Source organism: Rhamphochromis sp. 'chilingali' (genome assembly GCF_963969265.1).
Source record: "Rhamphochromis sp. 'chilingali' genome assembly, chromosome: 7".
Taxonomy (NCBI): Eukaryota; Metazoa; Chordata; class Actinopteri; order Cichliformes; family Cichlidae; genus Rhamphochromis; species Rhamphochromis sp. 'chilingali'.
This window is the reverse complement of record NC_137934.1, coordinates 31488946-31508451: the sequence shown is the minus strand read 5'-3', so window position 1 is coordinate 31508451 and position 19506 is coordinate 31488946. Positions and strand designations below refer to the sequence as shown.

Sequence of the window (19506 nt, the reverse complement as noted above, 5' to 3'; positions counted from 1 at the left end):
TTTTGATCCAATGGCCCATCCCCCCCCCGGGTAACTCACATTAAATGAGCCTCTTGGTTCAACAGTGGTTCTTTATGCTTGCAAGACTGTACTGCTGCCAAAAACAGAGCACTCTACTGTAATGCACTCTGTAGGTTAACCCTTTAAAGCCGGTTGGAGCGGACACGCTCCATTTTGCGTAACTATTTGTAAGCTAGCGCAATAATTTTTTTTGCATATGAAACCAGAGGAGTTGTACTTACATCTTATGCCATCAGCTTGTCCTAGGTCACAGTTCCCTTCCACATATAGCTTTGCAAAAACTGCATAAAAAGCACTTGCAGCAACAAAAACATAATATTCCAGAAACACGCTTTGCCGATCCGATCAGCTGTTTGTAACACTTCCTACGTCCATCAGCGCGAACTATCGCATGTCCGCCATGACCTGCCCGAAACCGGAAGTGACGTCATTTTGCGGAAATGTAGTTTTTTTTTTTTTACCATCAGGGCCTTATGAGCCTATACTTGTGTTTTTAAAAGTTATGTTTGACTTTATGACTTTCTGTGTCGTTTCTGGGATGCTTAGGACTCATATTGCACTGATGGATATAGTTTATTTTGATGCATATGCAGTTTTTTTGCAAATTTGCATTATAATATTTATTTTCATTTTTGCTGCAGTATGTGAAAATTGGTGTATTTCAAAAATAAAACTATGAAGACACTTAAAATAAATTTCCTGTGGTGGGAAACTATTTTGTGCAACTTTTTTGTATTTACAGTTTTGAGGGATAAGCCTCTTAAATTTCTCTAACTACAAATATATGTTAAAAAAAAATCAAAAACGATTTTCAATTTTTTTGTAGTTTATTGCACTTTTTTGCAATTTATGTAATTACTATGCACTTAATGCATATATATTATTAAAATTTGGGCTATAATGGTTGTATTGATGTATATCAACTTGAAATGCTCCCAAAAATGGCTACACAGCATGTAAAAATATAATATAAGCTCTGGCGGACTTGGTTCTATGGTAGGTCTTAAAGGGTTAAACAGCTCATACTGAGACATACAGTGGGGCAAAAAAGTATTTAGTCAGCCACCGATTGTGCAAGTTCCCCCACCTAAAATGATGACAGAGGTCAGTAATTTGCACCAGAGGTACACTTCAACTGTGAGAGACAGAATGTGAAAAAAAAATCCATGAATCCACATGGTAGGATTTGTAAAGAATTTATTCGGAAATCAGGGTGGAAAATAAGTATTTGGTCAATAACAAAAATACAACTCAATACTTTGTAACAGAGGTGGGACCAAGTCATTGTTTTGCAAGTCTCAAGTAAGTCTCAAGTCTTTATCCTCAAGTCTCAAGTCAAGTCTCAAGTAATGTCAGGCAAGTCACAGTCGAGTCTCAAGTCACTGGTGTAAAAGTCCGAGTCAAGTCACAAGTCTGAAACTTTGAATTTCAAGTCCTTTCGAGTCTTTAAAAAGAACCCGAAAAAAAGCATGTTGCAGTTATGCTAAATGTAAATATTAGACCATGTAATTTTTAAATCTGTGTTTTTCTCAACACATGACAAAATAGTGAACTTAGAAAATATACACAAATTGTGAAATTGCACCTCTTTAAAATGCAGCTCAATTAAACCTAGCTCCAAGAATAATTTTCACCGACAGTTCTGAGATAAGCTGCATGTTATTCTTGGATGCGGTTGTAGGACCGGCTTTAAAATCGCATGACAAAAATATCATACACATTAAAAAAAACTGTATCACCAACGTAGCCTGGACAACATTTGCTAGTTAGATGAAGTCAGCCATCTCATCGTAGCATATTTATATGCATATTTATAATCATACGGTTCTTGGAGTGAGTGCATACACTCATGAAGTTTAGTAACTTCAGGTCACTGCAACAAGCCCAGGTACAGTTTACCGACGGATGGGTGCAGGACCTTGAAATGCACCGTGTAGAAAGTAAAGACCATCGTACCTATCATAAGTTTACCAGTCTCACAAATCGTCTTCATAAATACACATTCGTTAACCGTTTATAAATAGGACCTTTGAGCTCAACGGTAATTAATTAGTAGTAGAAATAATTTCTGGTACCCATCACAGAAATGTAGCAGTGACAACAATACTGTATGCTGTAATCGTACTGGGCAATTAGTGATACAAAACAACTGTTTTATCCTGTGAATAAAAGTATATGTTTTTGTCAATGTACCATAATAACAGAAGCAAAACGCAATATTGTGTCAGGACAATTTACTATTTATGCACAACAAGCAAAGGAGCATAGCGCGACAATTTCTGTTCAGCGCCAGACTTGCTTGTAACCTATATCACCAATTATGTTAAGAAAAATGACGCATTAACTACAACAGAAGACTGACCTTTGTGGAAATGCTTGGAGCAGACTAACCTGTGAGCTGGAGGGTTCTAGGACGTTATATTTGATCTTTGAATGGCTGCAATCCAGTTGCCTCTTTGTTACTTCGGAAACATGGTTTGAACAATTTCTCTTCAACGACGTAATCCGATAACAACCGATCTCTTTACCCGTCGGCTTCCCGTGGCTGTCATGCGACCGGCTATTGCAGTTAATAATACAACAGCTTCTTGACATTTTTGTGTTTCTTTTTATCGCTGTATAACTGATTTCAATTGAAAGCCTGCGTGCGCTAGTACCGCTTGCCACGAGTTCCCAGAATCCTTTGCGGTTCTACCCGTGAATGACGTCACATTTTCAATCTCTATATAATATGCGTGTTAAATTTTATATTTGGGGTAAAATATCAAGTCTTTTCAAGTAAACCGGTTCAAGTCCAATTCAAGTCCCAAGTCATTGGTGTAAAAGTCCAAGTCAAGTCACAAGTCTTACAACATTTTTTCAAGTCAAGTCTAAAGTCATAAAATTAATGACTCGAGTCTGACTCGAGTCCAAGTCATGTGACTCGAGTCCACACCTCTGCTTTGTAACATAACCTTTGTTGGCAATAACAGAGGTCAAACGTTTACTATAGGTCTTTACCAGGTTTGCACACACAGTAGCTGGTATTTTGGCCCATTCCTCCATGCAGATCTTCTCGAGAGCAGTGATGTTTTGGGGCTGTCGCCGAGCAACACGGACTTTCAACTCCCGCCACAGATTTTCTATGGGGTTGAGGTCTGGAGACTGGCTAGGCCACTCCAGGACTTTCAAATGCTTCTTACGGAGCCACTCCTTTGTTGCCCGGGCGGTGTGTTTTGGATCATTGTCATGTTGGAAGACCCAGCCTCATTTCATCTTCAAAGTTCTCACTGATGGAAGGAGGTTTTGGCTCAAAATCTCACGATACACGGCCCCATTCATTCTGTCCTTAACACGGATCAGTCGTCCTGTCCCCTTGGCAGAAAAACAGCCCCATAGCATGTTTCCACCCCCATGCTTCACAGTAGGTATGGTGTTCTTTGGATGCAACTCAGTATTCTTCTTCCTCCAAACACGACGAGTTGAGTTTATACCAAAAAGTTCTACTTTGGTTTCATCTGACCACATGACATTCTCCCAATACTCTGCTGTATCATCCATGTGCTCTCTGGCAAACTTCAGACGGGCCTGGACATGCACTGGCTTCAGCAGCGGAACACGTCTGGCACTGCGGGATTTGATTCCCTGCCGTTGTAGTGTGTTACTGATGGTGACCTTTGTTACTTTGGTCCCAGCTCTCTGCAGGTCATTCACCAGGTCCCCCCGTGTGGTTCTGGGATCTTTGCTCACCGTTCTCATGATCATTTTGACCCCACGGGATGAGATCTTGCGTGGAGCCCCAGATCGAGGGAGATTATCAGTGGTCTTGTATGTCTTCCATTTTCTGATGATTGCTCCCACAGTTGATTTTTTCACACCAAGCTGCTTGCCTATTGTAGATTCACTCTTCCCAGTCTGGTGCAGGTCTACAATACTTTTCCTGGTGTCCTTCGAAAGCTCTTTGGTCTTGGCCATGGCGGAGTTTGGAGTCTGACTGTTTGAGGCTGTGGACAGGTGTCTTTTATACAGATGATGAGTTCAAACAGGTGCCATTCATACAGGTAATAAGTGGGGGACAGAAAAGCTTCTTACAGAAGACGTTACAGGTCTGTGAGAGCCAGAGATTTTCCTTGTTTGAGGTGACCAAATACTTATTTTCCACCCTAATTTACGAATAAATTCTTTACAAATCCTACCATGTGAATTCATGGATTTTTTTTTCACATTCTGTCTCTCACAGTTGAAGTGTACCTCTGGTGCAAATTACTGACCTCTGTCATCATTTTAAGTGGGGGAACTTGCACAATCGGTGGCTGACTAAATACTTTTTTGCCCCACTGTAAATACCCATTCATACATAATGAACTTGTTTTCAATAAGTATCACTGAATACACATTCTCTTGTCACTAAAGCTCAGTTCCAGGCATTTGGTGTATGTGAAATTAATGACAGAGATAACTCAGCAAAGTACATGAAGGGCTGGGGTACCTGGCAGTGTCATTCCTTCTTATTTATGTGTACACTTCGGGTTATCTCTACAAATGAATGCCTAACAGTTCTGTCGCCTAACCAGAACCCTGCCTGTCAATATTCAAGTCATCACCCTCCTCTCATACACTGGCTCAAATAAAGCTAGTGCAAGTTAAGCTATTATAACTGCAATAGAAACTTAGAATGTTCTGAATGAGTAGTAATGAGGGGACCGACTCATGGCGGGGGTTAACTACCAAAAGGAAGTTACCTCCCACCCAAAAACAAACAAAAAACTGACCACTGTCCACAGAGAGCCTGGGTCACCTATAGCTCTCAGCCTTGCATGATGGACAGCCAGCAGGCCCTGATCACATAACCCTTATGGGGTTTATAGTTTATAGTTTTATATTATTTATTTAGTATTTATAGTTCTTGGTTTCTTTCTAGTCCTTGTGTGTTACCCAGTAGCTCGATAGCTAGCCAGCTCACTAGAGCCAGAGAGAACAGTGAACTCCTGGCACATCGTTTTCAAACCCCCAGCAGTCTTTTACTACTCAGGTAAACATGAAATATTAGTCACTTAGATAGGTTAAAAATGTTATTGTTTGGGTTTTTTCAGTGTTTTATTTGTTTGTGACTAAATCGGTTTGGCTGAATAGATGTCAAACAGAAAAATGATTAAACAGAAGTGTGAGATGGTCAGTCTGAAGACTAGACTGTCCAATTTCACAGTCGCTCACTTCCGGCCTACCCGGCCTTCAAAAGACCTTTGCCCACGTAGACCGTGAACACTCAAAAAAATGAACTCAGCCTATCTCTGCTTTTACTAAAGTAGATTTTGTTGTTTGTTCTTAATAAACTCGATTTTGCAAAAATCCTTAAAGTGTTTGTGCAAATTTAATGAAATGTTGTTACTTTTTGTTGTTACACAAAGTCATTGAACTGTGTCAACGTAACATTGTTGAGTAAATTCACAGGTTTGTCCCTCTGCACATACTGCTGCGTGCAGAGCCCGCCTAAATAAGGGCCAATGCGCATGCGCACCACCCTCTTTCTCAAGCTTGCTATTTCTTCGCCATGTGGACTGGTTCAGCCGCATTTTTGTCCAAAAATCAGGTAAGAAGTCATTTTTCTTGTAAAGCCCGTCTACATATATATGTTCACACGTCAGTTAATGTCGCAAGTGCTACTAAGAAAAGAGTACAGGCAGGGTTTTGCCCGGTAAAGGTTTGCTAACGTGGACTTGCTGCACGTGAGTTTCCAAATGATTTTGGAGGGGACTCCATTGCAATAGCAAAGCTCTGTTTTCAGCCCAAATGTAGTGTAGCGCTAGCGTCGGTATGCGTCGGTACGCGTCGGTACAGGCAGCGCATTCGGTCCGGCACGCACTTTCGCGCCAAGTTTATACTCGGACGCCTGACTGCGTTGCACTTTAGCCAACAACAGTGGAGAAGCGCTCCTCGCTAGCAGACAGGTTAGGGTGTATTTTCTGTCTAATATTTCAGCTTACGTTTTGATGTAGCTTGCAGAAAGCATTTAGTAAGCTGGTGTAAGATGAACTGCATTAATGTTGTACAATGTCCATGGGATTTCTCACTCGACTTTTAATGTCAGATTACACACACATTTACACAATATGCAGTGGTGATGATGTAGATCAATAAATTCATTGTTGTAGCATACAATATTAAAAATAAAACTGATTAATATGAAACATTAACAATGTGCAAATTATTTAGTTTTTTCAGGGACAGTGTAATGAAAATGTCTTTTGTGCTTCTCCCCCAGATACGTTGATGTGGCAGTGCAAATTGTGCAAAAAAGTGGTGTCATCACGAGCTCTGTTATTAAAACACTACAGGTTAGTTCATAGTAGACAGCAGTATCCATGTGCCTATTCTGATTGTGTCTGTGTTTTCAAAACATGGAATGCTCTACATAGCCACTTAAGCAGATCACATACCCAAAGAACTCTAGACAAGTCTGTGAGTTTGGCAACATTTAACTGCCATTTGTGTTCCTGCTGCAACATAGCTTCGGAGCAGGAGTATTTTTCTCACATTAACAACCATCTAAAATGTAACGAGACTGTGCATTGCATGTTTGAGGGTTGTTCTTTCAAAACAAATATCTATGGTACATTCAAGTCTCATCGAAATAGGAAACACAATCCTTATACCTTAAAAGACTTCAAAATCGGTATTGCTAACACTATTGTAGGCCAAACATCAGCTGATGACAGTACAGACACTATTGTAGAAGAGGACATAAGTGCAAATATTGATCACGATACAACTACAAGTGAGACTGAAGATTTGGCAAATGTAATAGAACTTAATTTTGCATCTCTTTTACTTAAGTTGGAAAACTATTTTCATGTTCCCAGCATAGCAATTGACGAGTTGCTTTCAGAATTGCACTACCTGATAAGCTGTGCATCAGTGCCTTTGACAAATCAAGTAATTGTAGACATACTCAAGAATCATAACCTTTGTCTAGACCAGCCTGTTATTGAAGAACTGACAAAGGCAGTTTCTTTTAACCCTTTGTTAAAAGCCATAGAAAAGGACGGCACACTTGCCACTGCCTTCAAACGCAGATAGTATTACAGAAAACATTTTGAAGTAATTGATCCAATTGAATACATTCTCGACTCCCAAAGCAAGAGGACCTTTCAGTATATTCCTATTCTAAAATCATTACAGCAGATATTTAAACAAGAAAACATACTGAACAAATTTGTCACTAGCCACAATCAGAATCCTTTTGTAAATAAGGAAAAGTATACATCATATAAAGATGGTCTACATTTTCAAAATAATGAGTTTTTCTCAGGCGGTGAACTAAGAATCTCTATTTGTCTTTATGTTGATGATTTCGAAATTTGCAATCCATTGGGGACATCACGGAAAAAGCATAAACTTTGCTCAGTTTACTGGATTTTAGGTAACTTGCCACCAGGTAGTCATTCATCCCTCTCTTCTATTTATTTGGCTCTCTTGTGCAAAAGTGAGGACCTTAGGACCTTTGGCTATTCAAAAATATTTGAGCCACTTTTGCAAGACCTTGTCATTTTAGAGCAGCAGGGAGTGTTCATTGACAATTTAGGGGTCAACTTTAAAGGCACTGTCCAATATGTAGTGGCAGACAGCCTCGGAGCTCATGGATTGGCCGGTTTTGTGGAAAGTTTTTCTGGAGATTACTTTTGCAGGTTTTGTACTGCTACACGCTCAGAAATTGAATCAAAAGCTACAAATAGTGACTTTTCTCTGAGAACTGAGGAGCTCCATCGTGTACACATAGCAACTGCACGTGAGACAGGGGTAGCTTGTTGTGGTGTGAAAAGCTCGTGTGTCTTAGCAGACAGTCTGTCTTTCTTCAAGGTCACTACAGGATTCCCCCCTGATCTTGCACATGACCTTTTTGAAGGTATTGTGCCTTTTGAGATAGCTGAGTGCCTTCGAATACTAATAGGCAAGAAGTACATCACTTTTGAAAATCTAAATAGACTTGTTCAGTCATTTCCCTACAAAGGAGGGGATCAGACTAATCGCCCTCAGAAATTGCCTCACAATTTTCTTAGTAAAAAAACTGTTGGTGGCAATGCACATGAAAATTGGTGTTTACTAAGACTTCTGCCACTTATTATTGGACAACACATACCTGAAAACGAACCAGCTTGGGAACTTCTACTAGATTTGAAGGATATTGTTGAGCTTGTTGTGTGTCCTGTTCATAACAGTGACTCAGTTGCATACCTGGAGAGTAAGATTTTAGACCACCATCAAAGGTACAAAGAAGTATGCCCAGATAGAAGACCATTGCCAAAACATCACTTTCTGGCTCATTATCCCTCAATAATTCGCCATTTTGGTCCACTTGCCTTATTATGGACAATCAGATTCGAGGCAAAGCACACATTTTTTTAAAAAGTTGCTAGACACACAAACTGCTTCAAAAACATAACCCTGTCTTTGTCAACCAAACACCAGCTCATGATTGGCCATTACATGCATTCATCAGGCTGTAGCAAAGCCACTTTTGAGGTTTCACGAGTCTCGGCAGTCCCAGTAGAACTTCTCAAACGTGAAATTGCACATTGTCTTGCTGAAAAGTACCCTGACACAGCTGTAGTTAGCCTTGCCCAGAGTGTGTCTGTTGCAGGCATCTACTACAGGAAGGGCATGTTAATAGTACATGGATCACTGGGGGGTCTGCCAGAGTTTGCTGAAATCCTGCAGATGTGTATTTTGGCAGATTCGTTGGTGTTTATAGTAAAAAAACTGAGCTCATGGTACACTGAACACTATGGATCCTTCAAAATTGACCCATCTCCAAAGGAAATTTCTCTTGTTGCACATGAGGATCTGGTGGATTGTTATCCACTTTATGACTACCAAGTCGGAGCTTCTCGCATGGTTACATTAAAGAGATACATACACTGTTCAGGTAATTTTAATGTCCATGTTGCCGATTTAATTTTTGTGCTGTATAGCAGTACTTCTCAAAGTTTGGTTCTTAAAAATAGTTGGACCAGAACTTAAATCTACTCGGATATGTTTCAAGCCTTGTAAAAATACTAGAAAAAAAATTGTGCTGCAAAATTCTGAATACCACTAAAAAAATGTAACATGTACTGAAGTTTGGGAACCACCTGCTCATGTTCTTGCACTTATTTTTTAGAGTAACAGTTGGAGATTGGGACATCAGAAATGACAGCCCCAACAAAGCTTCTGATAATCCTGGGGGAGAACAACGCACTCAAGTTAACCCTTCCTTTGGGGATACCAAAGAATGTTAACGAGCTCAAAGCGGAGATTGAAAATCAGTGCGGAGTTTCTGAACAGTTCAGATTGCAGTACATGGACACAGATTTTAATCAGTTCCTTAACATGACATCCACATTTGATCTAAAAGACATGGACAAAATAAAAGTGATTAAAACAGGTGTTCCAGAAACATCCACTGGTAGTAATGAAAGCAGTGTGTCCTCATTTAACTTGGGTAGCCCCTGCTCTGGCCACAACCCTGATTATGACACAGATATACTGTCATCGCCAGAATCCAGGTCATCAAGCTCCTCGAGCTCAGCAAACTCCACGCTGCGATCAGAAGCCTGGCCACTGGACTTTCGCATACCTGAGTTTAGCTTCGATGTAGAGCTGCAATTGACAAAAGGCAACCAGGAATTCCAAGCCAATGGAACACTTTTAACCCTAAAACCAAAGCTCAAGTCTGACATTTTAGAGAGCTTGTCTTCAGAAATTATGAAGTACAAAGCTTACCCTTCAGACAGCAATCTTAGTGATGTTTGCCAAGCTTTGGTTGTAAAGCATCCATGCTTGAAAGAGAAGGGTTCAGAAACTGGATTTTCTGCATGGAAGATCAGTTTGAAGTATAAAATGTCAAACTATCGTGGAAAACTGAAGAACTTAGGGTGTAGTGAGTTGGTCATCAATTCTCTCAAAAGAAGAGGGAACAGTAATGTGCATCCCAACCAAGTCAAGAAACCCAGGAGAGCAGAGGTGAATTTCTGCCCTGATTATCCAGCTGGAGAAACCCGAGAGAGTCAGGAAGAAGAAAGGTTGGTGCTGCTTTCAGAGTTCAAGAAGAAGAACAACAATGAAACCATCAAAGCAAAAATGGCCCAAACCTTTCCTCACCGGAGGCAAGAAATTCTTCAGGACATGCCCTTCGTAGCTGACTTTAAAAGCCGATGGCCAGCTCTTTTTTCTCCACGTGAGGTAACTGAATCAGTTGATCTGCAAATGCACTCCACATGCAATATTTTAAACCCATCACGCTAAACATTTGTTTATTTTACAGATAAATGCTGAATTCCAGCGCATCACTACGATCCCGCTAACATCCACATTTATGGCACAGCTGGACAACAACACAACCAAACTGACCAAAGTCTTCAGAAACAAGGGAGGAACATCTGGACGCAAGATCACAGAAATCATGGCTGCAATTGATGAGGTTTGGAATTAATTTTTTTCAATGCTTCATTCCCTCTTTTAATACATATGATTTTGTTGTCTCCTTCTATTGTAAGGTAAAGTTTAATGTTGGTATTATGGGATTGTTTATTCTTTGTCCTTTTCATGATAGTGTTGTCACAGTAATAAAGTTTTAAGTTGATTTGGATACTTTATAAAAAAAATTGCCAGAATTAAAAGCTGTTTTTACAGGACAGTAGCGTTTCCAAAACGGGATTTGCCACGGCTCCCTGGGGAGAATTTTGGCATTTACAGTAGAAAAGCTGAAGCTAGAATAAACTGCCATCAGGCACCTTTCAAACCAAGACGGGATAAAGGGAGGTCTCTGAGCTTAGTACTACAACTGTTTTTTCATTTGTCCTTGCAAAACCTCCTGTTCAAGTCCTCCAAACACACCCACGTCACCCTGCTTCTCTTCCAGCGTCACTGGCTGCTGGTCAACTTCAAGGTTCATTTCAAGATCCTGGTTCTGGTCCTTAGGGCCTTACATGGACAAGCACCATCATACAATGGAGACCTTCTCAGTCCCAACACCCCCAGCAGGTCCCTGAGGTCCAGTGATCAAAGCCTGGTAGTGCACAACAGTCTAAAGACCAAAAGTGACAGATCATTGCTGCTGTGGCCCCCAAACTCTGGAACTCTCCTCCTAAGCCTTAGATCAGTGGACTCAGTGGTTTACTTTAAAAAAAAAAATCCTCTGTTCAGGCTGGCTTTGGTGTGACCTCTTGTTCATCCTCTTCCTCACTGGATTCTTCATGCTGCTGTTTTTGGTCGGGTTTCTGTTTTTTTTGGGATCCTGTGGTTACCTTTTTTTGCTCGTCACATTTTTTCAAATGATAATGTTCCTTCTTTCCTTAATTTTTTTTATTTTAAATTTTGTTGTTCTTCTGTAGTGTGTCATGGACTTTTTTTCTCAAAGCATTATATACATTTATTTTGCTGAAGTTAACTGAAAATGTCTTTAAAGTTTAGCTAAGTAAAATTTGCTTTTATGTTTTACAGAACGACACAGTTGCAATGAGAAGAGTGTGTACGCTGAAAGGACTTGCAGTCTACCTCAATGAAGATCCGAACAGCTTGATCAAAGAATATCAGGCAAGTAATCAAATAGAAACAATTTCCAGTAATAAAAATTTAACTGACGGTAATTTTTCCTCACACACATTCATTAGATTATAACAAAAAGTTAAAATTAGAACATTATTGGAGATATAAAAGCACAAGCTTATGCGGGAGTGACCCTTGCCATTACAGTTGGGGTGTAATGTGGGCTGAGTGTACTGTCTTTCTGCTTTGTTGTTCTGCCGTGTACTCAGATGATGGACCAACACCTCTCATCTCGCTCTGAGCTGTCTACTGTTTTGCAGCTTAAAGGGATATTCCACCCCAAAGTGAAAATTGGTCTATTACCATATTACCCAGAGTAAGATAAGTGAGAAAAAATAATTTTGTAACCAGTGCAATAATTCTCCTGATCCGGCAGCAGTCTATTTGCTTTTGCCTAGCATTTAAAAAATGGAGTGAATGGGAACTATAAGCATTTTGGTTGCAAATGACTCTTTAATGGTACGAATTATTCCTGGTGAGCTCAATAATCATGTCGACTTTAAATGAAAAGTAATAAGTAACTTGAAGGATTTGGAGGAGTAGATTTAGACTTGGGAATACATTATGGTTACCACATACAACACTGTAAGCCGCCGCTGCATGGTGCATGGATATTCGAATATGTGTTTATTTATGGAAACCAGAGGCTTTTTCAACCACTGTTGTTGTATCCAAGTGCTATGCCATGGCGGGTTACAGGGTGCTTTGGCGTAACCGTAATGTAGGCCCAAGTCTAAATCGCCTCCTCCTGCAAATCCGTCGTGTTACTTTTTACTTTTCATTTGCAGTCGACATGATTATTGAGCTCACCAGGAACAATGGGTATAAGATCAGAAATGTACTGTGCTGGTTACAAAATGCTTTTTTCTCACTTATCTAACTCTTGGCAATTTATGGTAATAGACAAATTTCCACTTTGGGTGGAATATCCCTTTAATTGATATGAAACCCTGCAACTTGTATTATTATGTTTATTTACTTATTAATTTTTTTAGGATGTGGACTTCCATGAGGCCGAAAGTGAAATGGAGAAGACGCTCATTGGCATCTACGTCATCAAAACAGAAGGAGAGCGTGACCTTGACCCGGCAGAAGACATTGGTATCATAATTGAGGGTGTCGCTGTGCTCAGAGATCTTCCTGATGTTGCCACTGCTGTTGTGTTGTTGTTCGGCCTGATCTACACTTTAAACATGAGCTACCCATCCAACCTCAGGTACACTTTTGAGTTTTTTCAGAAAGTACTGATGGGACTTGATGCTAAGAAGCTATCAAACAAAGTTCAAGTGCTCAGAAACAAACTCCTTGAATAAAGAGGAGGAAGCGGGAGGCCCTTATTGCTTAACTTAGTTTGAATGCTTTACGTTCAGGTATAGTTAAGTTGTTCATAAACACTTTTTTTCATTGTCAGTACTGTTTCTTGGGAACATTCACCAGTTTTAGAGAACAATAATGTTCATTTGCATTTTAGCAAAATACTGTTACTTAAAAAATTGGTGTTGCACTTCTTCTACTGCTACTTGACAACATACAGAAAATGACAGACATTTTAAAAAGTTCTAGCGGTTAGGCCGCTGTGATTTGATATTTCAAAGAATGTGACATTTGGCAGCTGTCTGCAACTTGGGATGTAACCATAACTTGAAAAACTGAGTAGCACGGTTTTACAGTACAGTTTTTGAACAAAACAGCCAATTTTCACTGTTTTAAATGAGTTTAGTTTGCTCTTTCATGCTTATCAGTGTTTGAAAATAATTCCTGAAACGTCCTGTAAAATGTAGGATTTTTTTTGATAATTTGGATGCTTTCTGGACCAGTTGAAAGACAAGTTGGTTAGCACTTCACTGATCTTTGAAGTAAAATATTGTTTTATGCACAAAGTATTTAGTTAAAGTTGTAACAAGTTGTCTGCATTGATTGCACTTTGTGTTAAGCTACGGCTCTACAGTCTTTTCGGTCTGTCAACACGTATTTAATATGCACTGAATGTGCTTAGTAAAGACAGGACTTTGTTGGATCATTTTTTTTAATCATTTTAGTTTGACGACAAGTTGGTTAGCACTTTATACTGATCTACATTTTCTGCACAAAATATTCACTTGGAATTTGTAACAAGTTGCATTGATTGCACTTTGTGTTAAGCTGTTGTGCTTGGAAAAAAGTATTTTATATGCACTGAATGTGCTTATTAAAGGCAGGATTGTGTTTGATAATTTGGGTGCTGTCTTCATTTCTTCCTAAAAGATCTCCCTAAGATTTACTTAAAAATGTTATGTCAAGTGGTTCCACATAACTGCTTTAAGTAACTTTTAAGAAACTTTGCTATTTTGTATGGAAGTAACCAGTGTAAATGATTTATTTGTAATTGTATTGAATAGAAATTACTTAACAATTTTATATAATTCAAAAGTAACAAAGTTATGTAGCAGCTACATAACAGTTTTACAAAGATACTACCTAACCAGGTTATGTCCTTCTAAAGCAGAAAAGTTATGTACCAGCTAAGTAACAGTATTACAAAGATATTGCCTAAACAAGTTATGTAGGCTTAAAGCAACAAAGATAAGTATCAGCTAAGCATTGCAATTAAGTTACATTTAGCCAATACACTTACGTAAATCTAACTTAACAGTATTGAGTTCAAACTAAGTAACAACATTTCTTAAAAGTTACTTAAAGCAGTTGTGTGGAACCACTTGACATAACTTTTTTAAGTAAATCTAATGTTTTATTTTTTTGAGTGAAGGCCGGGTCCTCAGGAGGATCCAGCCTCTGAATTTGGACACAGCTATAGTGTTTGTTTCCTTCTGTCCTTTTCTATATTCCTCATGTTCTTTAGTTTAGCCTTACCCAGTCTACGTTTTATTAGTGTTTTAAATTCTCCCCTTCGTTGTTGACTTGTAGTGTTTTTGTTCAGCCAATAATAAAGGCTTGTCTTTTGTTAATGTCCACCTCATTCCCGTGTGTCTGCATTCGGGCCCTCTTCCTCTCATCTCGACACGGTTTGCCTAGCTAACAATGACCGTTTTAAACTTACATGTTAGTGTATCTTAAATTGTTTACAAGATTGCAGTCTTACACTTTCAAAACCATGCAGTCCTGATGTGATGTAGGCAATTCTGAATAACTTTTTTTTAAAATTTGTTGACCTTGTGATGCAATTTGACTCTTGTATGAATTTCAGCTAGACTTAACCAAAGACTTTACAGTAACTATTGTATCTTGACACATTTCCCCCCCTATTTTTAAAACCATTTAAAATAACTTTCATGAATAGCAGACATTAAAGCACTACCCACATTTTTTATCCATTTAATGTTTAATTAAATGGATAAAATGAACGAATGTTATTAATTTCTTTAAAAGTCCCGTTTCCTAAAGTGACTGGTTTACAGTGTTTGTGTTGGGAAGATGCCGGATAACCGAGGGGAGACTTGGTGTCTAATCTCATAATTTTATTGTTTGTAACTGTTCACAGTATTTTTGATGTATAAACATATATGTATATTAACACATTTGTGTCCTGTTCAGATTTGTGCAGAGTGGTTTACGAAATTTCCCACTCGTGGGACTAATAAAGGTATCTTATCTTATCTTATCTTATCTTATCTCAACAAAACAGAACAACAACACTAGTAAATAAGGAATATTGGATCTATTCTTACTACATACATGCCTGTACACTCATAAACAGCTGATTCAGAAGTTGCTCAGCAGTGCCCTCTTGAGGTACTGCATAGGTGTTGCTAAATGAGAGGACATTAAAAATGGGCAACTGTTTCATGTGTAACAAAAAGCATTCTGAGAGCTCCATCCATCCATCCGCTTCCGCTTATCCTTTTCAGGGTCGCGGGGGGCGCTGGAGCCTATCCCAGCTGTCATAGGGCGAGAGGAAGGGTACACCCTGGACAGGTCGCCAGTCTGTCGCAGGGCCAACACACACGGACAGACAACCATTCGCACTCTCATTCACTCGCACATTCACACCTAGTGGCAATTTGGATTATCCGATTAACCTATCCCCACAAGCTGCATGTCTTTGGACGGTGGGAGGAAGCCGGAGTACCCGGAGAGAACCCACGCAAACACGGGGAGAACATGCAAACTCCACACAGAAAGACCCCGGCCTGATGGTGGAATTGAACTCAGGACCTTCTTGCTGTGCGGCAACAGTGCTAACCACCGTGCCACCGTGCTGCCCTTATTGCAATTATTTCCCATTTTAATATACTAGATATAATTTTCAGTGCAATTATTACTTGTTTTTATTGTGGCTATAGTAGTTGTGTAGCATTAATTTTGTTGTTTAGTAAAAATTTTTAAAATGTTCAGTAATAAATATGAAGTGAAAAAGTTTTTTATCTGAAGTTTATTTTATTTCAAATTGTTTTATATTGAAACAGTCATGACCTGTTAATTTATTAATCGCATAATAAAATAGTTAAATAGATATTTGGAATAACACTCTCTATACGGCTATCTGTTGTCAGCACAAAGTATTGCAGCATGAAACATAGTTCTAATAAATCGCTCTATATAGCATTATTATCACTTTGACCTTCATATCAATCTGCTGATGAGTCTGTTTCTAAGTTATAATGGTTGCTCTTAATTGTTGACAAATAAATCATTATGCTGACCTTGACAAATTTAGTCTATGTAACACAAATTTTAATGGACCGATAACCTGACCCCACTCTACACCTAGTTTTATAAGAAATTATTTTATTGACACACATGCAAATGCTTCCAAAAACATGTCTTCCCTTTGCCAGAGGAAATGAAATAATAACACGAACACATTATAAAAAAAGACTCACCTTACAGTATTTAGACCTAATTATACATCAGTCACCCACAAAGCCTCAAATTGTTGCAAATTAATTCATACCTTTTAATAATAATAATGGATTGGATTTATATAGCGCTTTTCAAGGCACCCAAAGCGCTTTACAATGCCACTATTCATTCACTCTCACATTCACACACTGGTGGAGGCAAGCTACAGTTGTAACCACAGCTGCCCTGGGGCAGACTGACAGAAGCGAGGCTGCCATATCGCGCCATCGGCCCCTCTGGCCAACACCAGTAGGCGGTAGGGTAAAGTGTCTTGCCCAAGGACACAACGACCAGGACAGAGAGCCCGGGATCGAACCAGCGACCTTCCGGTTACAGATACGTTTCCCAACCCCCTGAGCCACTTCACAATTTTTATCTAGTTATATGAAGCCATTTTAGTCACTTTGTGGATTACAAGGAAAAATAGATCCATCGACCCACGTTATTTTATGAGACACCCACAGTCCTTTCATTACCTCTGCTCAGGAATGTCTTTAGAAAAATCTGCCCGTTATCCATCTGCTTACTTGCCTTGCCCACTTTTGCTCTCCTGCTGGGAAATAATCTGCTTCACAGAAGTGAATCACTGTCACAGGCAAGGACAAAAGCAGGGTTATAAGAACTTTGTTGCCTGCCTTCTCAGGAAACAGAGCTCAAGCCACAGAGTGCCCAGATCAAAGACTGTGAACCTTTCTGTATCCTTTGTGTCTCACTAACAATTTTAAATCTAGGTGGCATTTCTGTTTGTTCATGAACCTGCAAACACTTATCTTCTAAGAATTTCGGTTATTTCTTTTTCTGCTTGCATACCTTGCAAATCCACCTCTACCCTGCTAAATAAACAATTTCTTTACTGATATTGAAGTTCAGTAAACTTTCTGTCATGTCCTGTGCCAAAATCATTTACATAACCTTGGCAGTTTCTCTCTTATTCACACGTCCTTCTCATAACATAAAAGGCATAGCCTTCAACGTTTAGGCCCCTCTTCTGTGAACCAGCTTCCACTTCAGGTTCAGGACACAGATACCCTCTCTACTTTTAAGATTAGGGTTAAATCTGTCCCTTTTGATAAAGTCTACAGTTAGGGCTGGATATGGTGACCCTAAATCCACCCTTATTTTTGCTGCATTAGACCTGGGCTGCTGGAGGCTTCTCATGATGTGCTGAGCAATTCTCCTTCTCTTACCTCTTTTTACTCACCATGTGTTTATACACCACTCTGCATTTAAATATCAGTTGTTATTAATTTCTTGCTCTCTTCCACAGCAATTCTTTTGTCCTCTCCCCCACTCTCACCTCTAACTAGTAGCAGCACATGGCTGCACCTCCCTGAACCTGGTTCTGCTGAAGGTTTCTTCCTGTTAAAAAGGCATTTTTCCACGGCTGCCAAAGTGCTTGCTCATAGGTCATCGTCTGACTCTTTCTTGAGGTGACTGTTGTTGTGATTGGTGCTATCTGAATAAAATTTATTTGTTATCTCTCTTGCTGCTACTAGTTTTCATTCTCCTTCTTTCCAGAGCATACCTCCACCTCATTGGGCTCCCTTCATGTGCTCCCTGCTCTTGCTCACAAAGTCACCTGCAAATATCAAAGTCTATGGAGATGATGAGCTCATGTCGTAACCAATGTTCCCTCTAATTTTTCATGTGTCTGAGCGAACACACAAACTCCCTGAGCGGTCCCTTGGACCACTGTAAGCAACAGCAGACGTGCGCACTGTGGTCACTGTGGTTGTTCATGACCTGTGCAGTATGTTAACACTATTGGAAGTAAAAATAACTTGAACTCCAATTTTGAAAACACAACTTTCTTTCTTTCTTTTTTTATAAAGCTCTGACTTGTATTATGAGTATGAGTCTGTGGTCTGGGAGAGAGTCCTGTAACTCTCTGTCTGCAAAATACAGTATATAATGACGATTGTTGGGCAATTAATTATATAGTTACTTCTTCAAAAAAGTAACTATATAATTATGCAAACAACAAAGTTTTTTGCAGCTGTTTACCTAAAAATGCAGCCAAGGCGTTTTTTAAATAAATATTTCAAGCTATTTACAGAACAATCAGGTGTTCTGCATCAAATCTGATGCCACACAAATTATTTTTGCCACTCCAAAAAATCATTTCTGTCCAATATGAGATAAAGGAGAACAACAGCCTGATACCTGCAGGCCTGACAACAGGAGATGTATCGCTCCTGTAACCAGTGGCGGTCCTAGCCTGTTTAGTGTCATGGTCCTGGGTCGTGCGACTCGGTGTTTTGTGTTTAGTCTATTTTGATGTTTATTGATTGTTTAGGTTCATTAAGGTAGTCCAGCCATTTGTATATATCACCCTTGCATTACGTCTCCCTTGCCCTTCGTGTGTTTATGTCTGTGCGTCTTGTACTGTCAAGTTCATGCTGTCAGTATTGTCACCTCCCCCTGTACTACGTTACGTCTCCCCGGTTCATGTTTCATGTTTCCTGTTTTACTTTGAAGGCCTGCATTCACTGTCAGTGTATTCAGTTTCACTCCTCCTGTCCTGTCGTTAAGTTCATGTGTGTCAGCTGCGTTCCCATGTGTGGCCACTTCCCCTGATCATCCCTCATGTGTATTTAGTCTCTGTGTTTCTTACAGTCTGTGTCGAGTCGTCTGTGTTCCCACCCTCCGTGTTTCCATGCCCGGTCTGTTGTATTCTAAGTCATAGCCTTACCTTAGTTCATTCCCAGTTTAGTTTTCTGTAGTGATGGCCAAATGAAGCTTTCTGAAGCACTGAAGCTTGTATTGAAAAACGGTTCATTACTCGAAGCTTTTCAACACAGTCCTCTCTGGTGACATCTGGTGGCCAAAAATACAAAGAGCAGCTTGAATCCACAAAATAAAACCAACTGCTTCATTACGATTGCCCACTCTACACAGTGGAGTTTTGTCTGATATTGGGCCGCTGTTGTGTTGCTTTGAACGTGTATTTTTTTGGTGGTTAAAAACTCTCCTTGTTTAAACATGCACCATGGTGTGGTCTTCCTTTGCTTGTGACTTCTTGATGTTGGTAAATACAATAATTGAAAAATACCACGTTACATATAATATATACATATGATAATG

General features: G+C 39.5%; 1 protein-coding gene across 5 annotated transcripts; it reads left to right on the top strand.

The window, feature by feature from the left end:
- The first annotated feature begins 5435 nt into the window (after positions 1-5435).
- LOC308399434 (uncharacterized protein) lies at positions 5436-13796 on the top strand. Of its 5 annotated transcripts, none has more exons than XM_080886695.1 (6): positions 5438-5590; positions 6263-6335; positions 9158-10218; positions 10301-10456; positions 11479-11571; positions 12579-13796. In XM_080886695.1, exons 3-6 carry the CDS (start codon positions 9187-9189, stop codon positions 12894-12896), a joined length of 1599 nt encoding a protein of 532 aa, XP_080742821.1. In that variant the 5' UTR covers positions 5438-5590; positions 6263-6335; positions 9158-9186; the 3' UTR covers positions 12897-13796. The 5 variants fall into 5 exon arrangements, with proteins under 5 accessions (XP_080742824.1, XP_080742825.1, XP_080742821.1 ...); XM_080886696.1 differs by lacking the exon at positions 5438-5590 and adding an exon at positions 5602-5726; XM_080886698.1 differs by lacking the exon at positions 11479-11571 and having other exon boundaries at positions 5436-5590.
- Positions 13797-19506: the final 5710 nt, after the last annotated feature.

What these genes read in the sequence shown, in the direction of transcription:
- LOC308399434 (XM_080886695.1), top strand. Translation starts at nt 9,187, where the DNA reads ATGACAGCCCCAACAAAGCTTCTGATAATCCTGGGGGAGAACAACGCA. An exon ending in CTCTTTTTTCTCCACGTGAG is followed by an intron (nt 10,219 to 10,300) that starts GTAACTGAATCA and finishes TTTATTTTACAG; the next exon opens with ATAAATGCTGAATTCCAGCG. An exon ending in GCTTGATCAAAGAATATCAG is followed by an intron (nt 11,572 to 12,578) that starts GCAAGTAATCAA and finishes TAATTTTTTTAG; the next exon opens with GATGTGGACTTCCATGAGGC.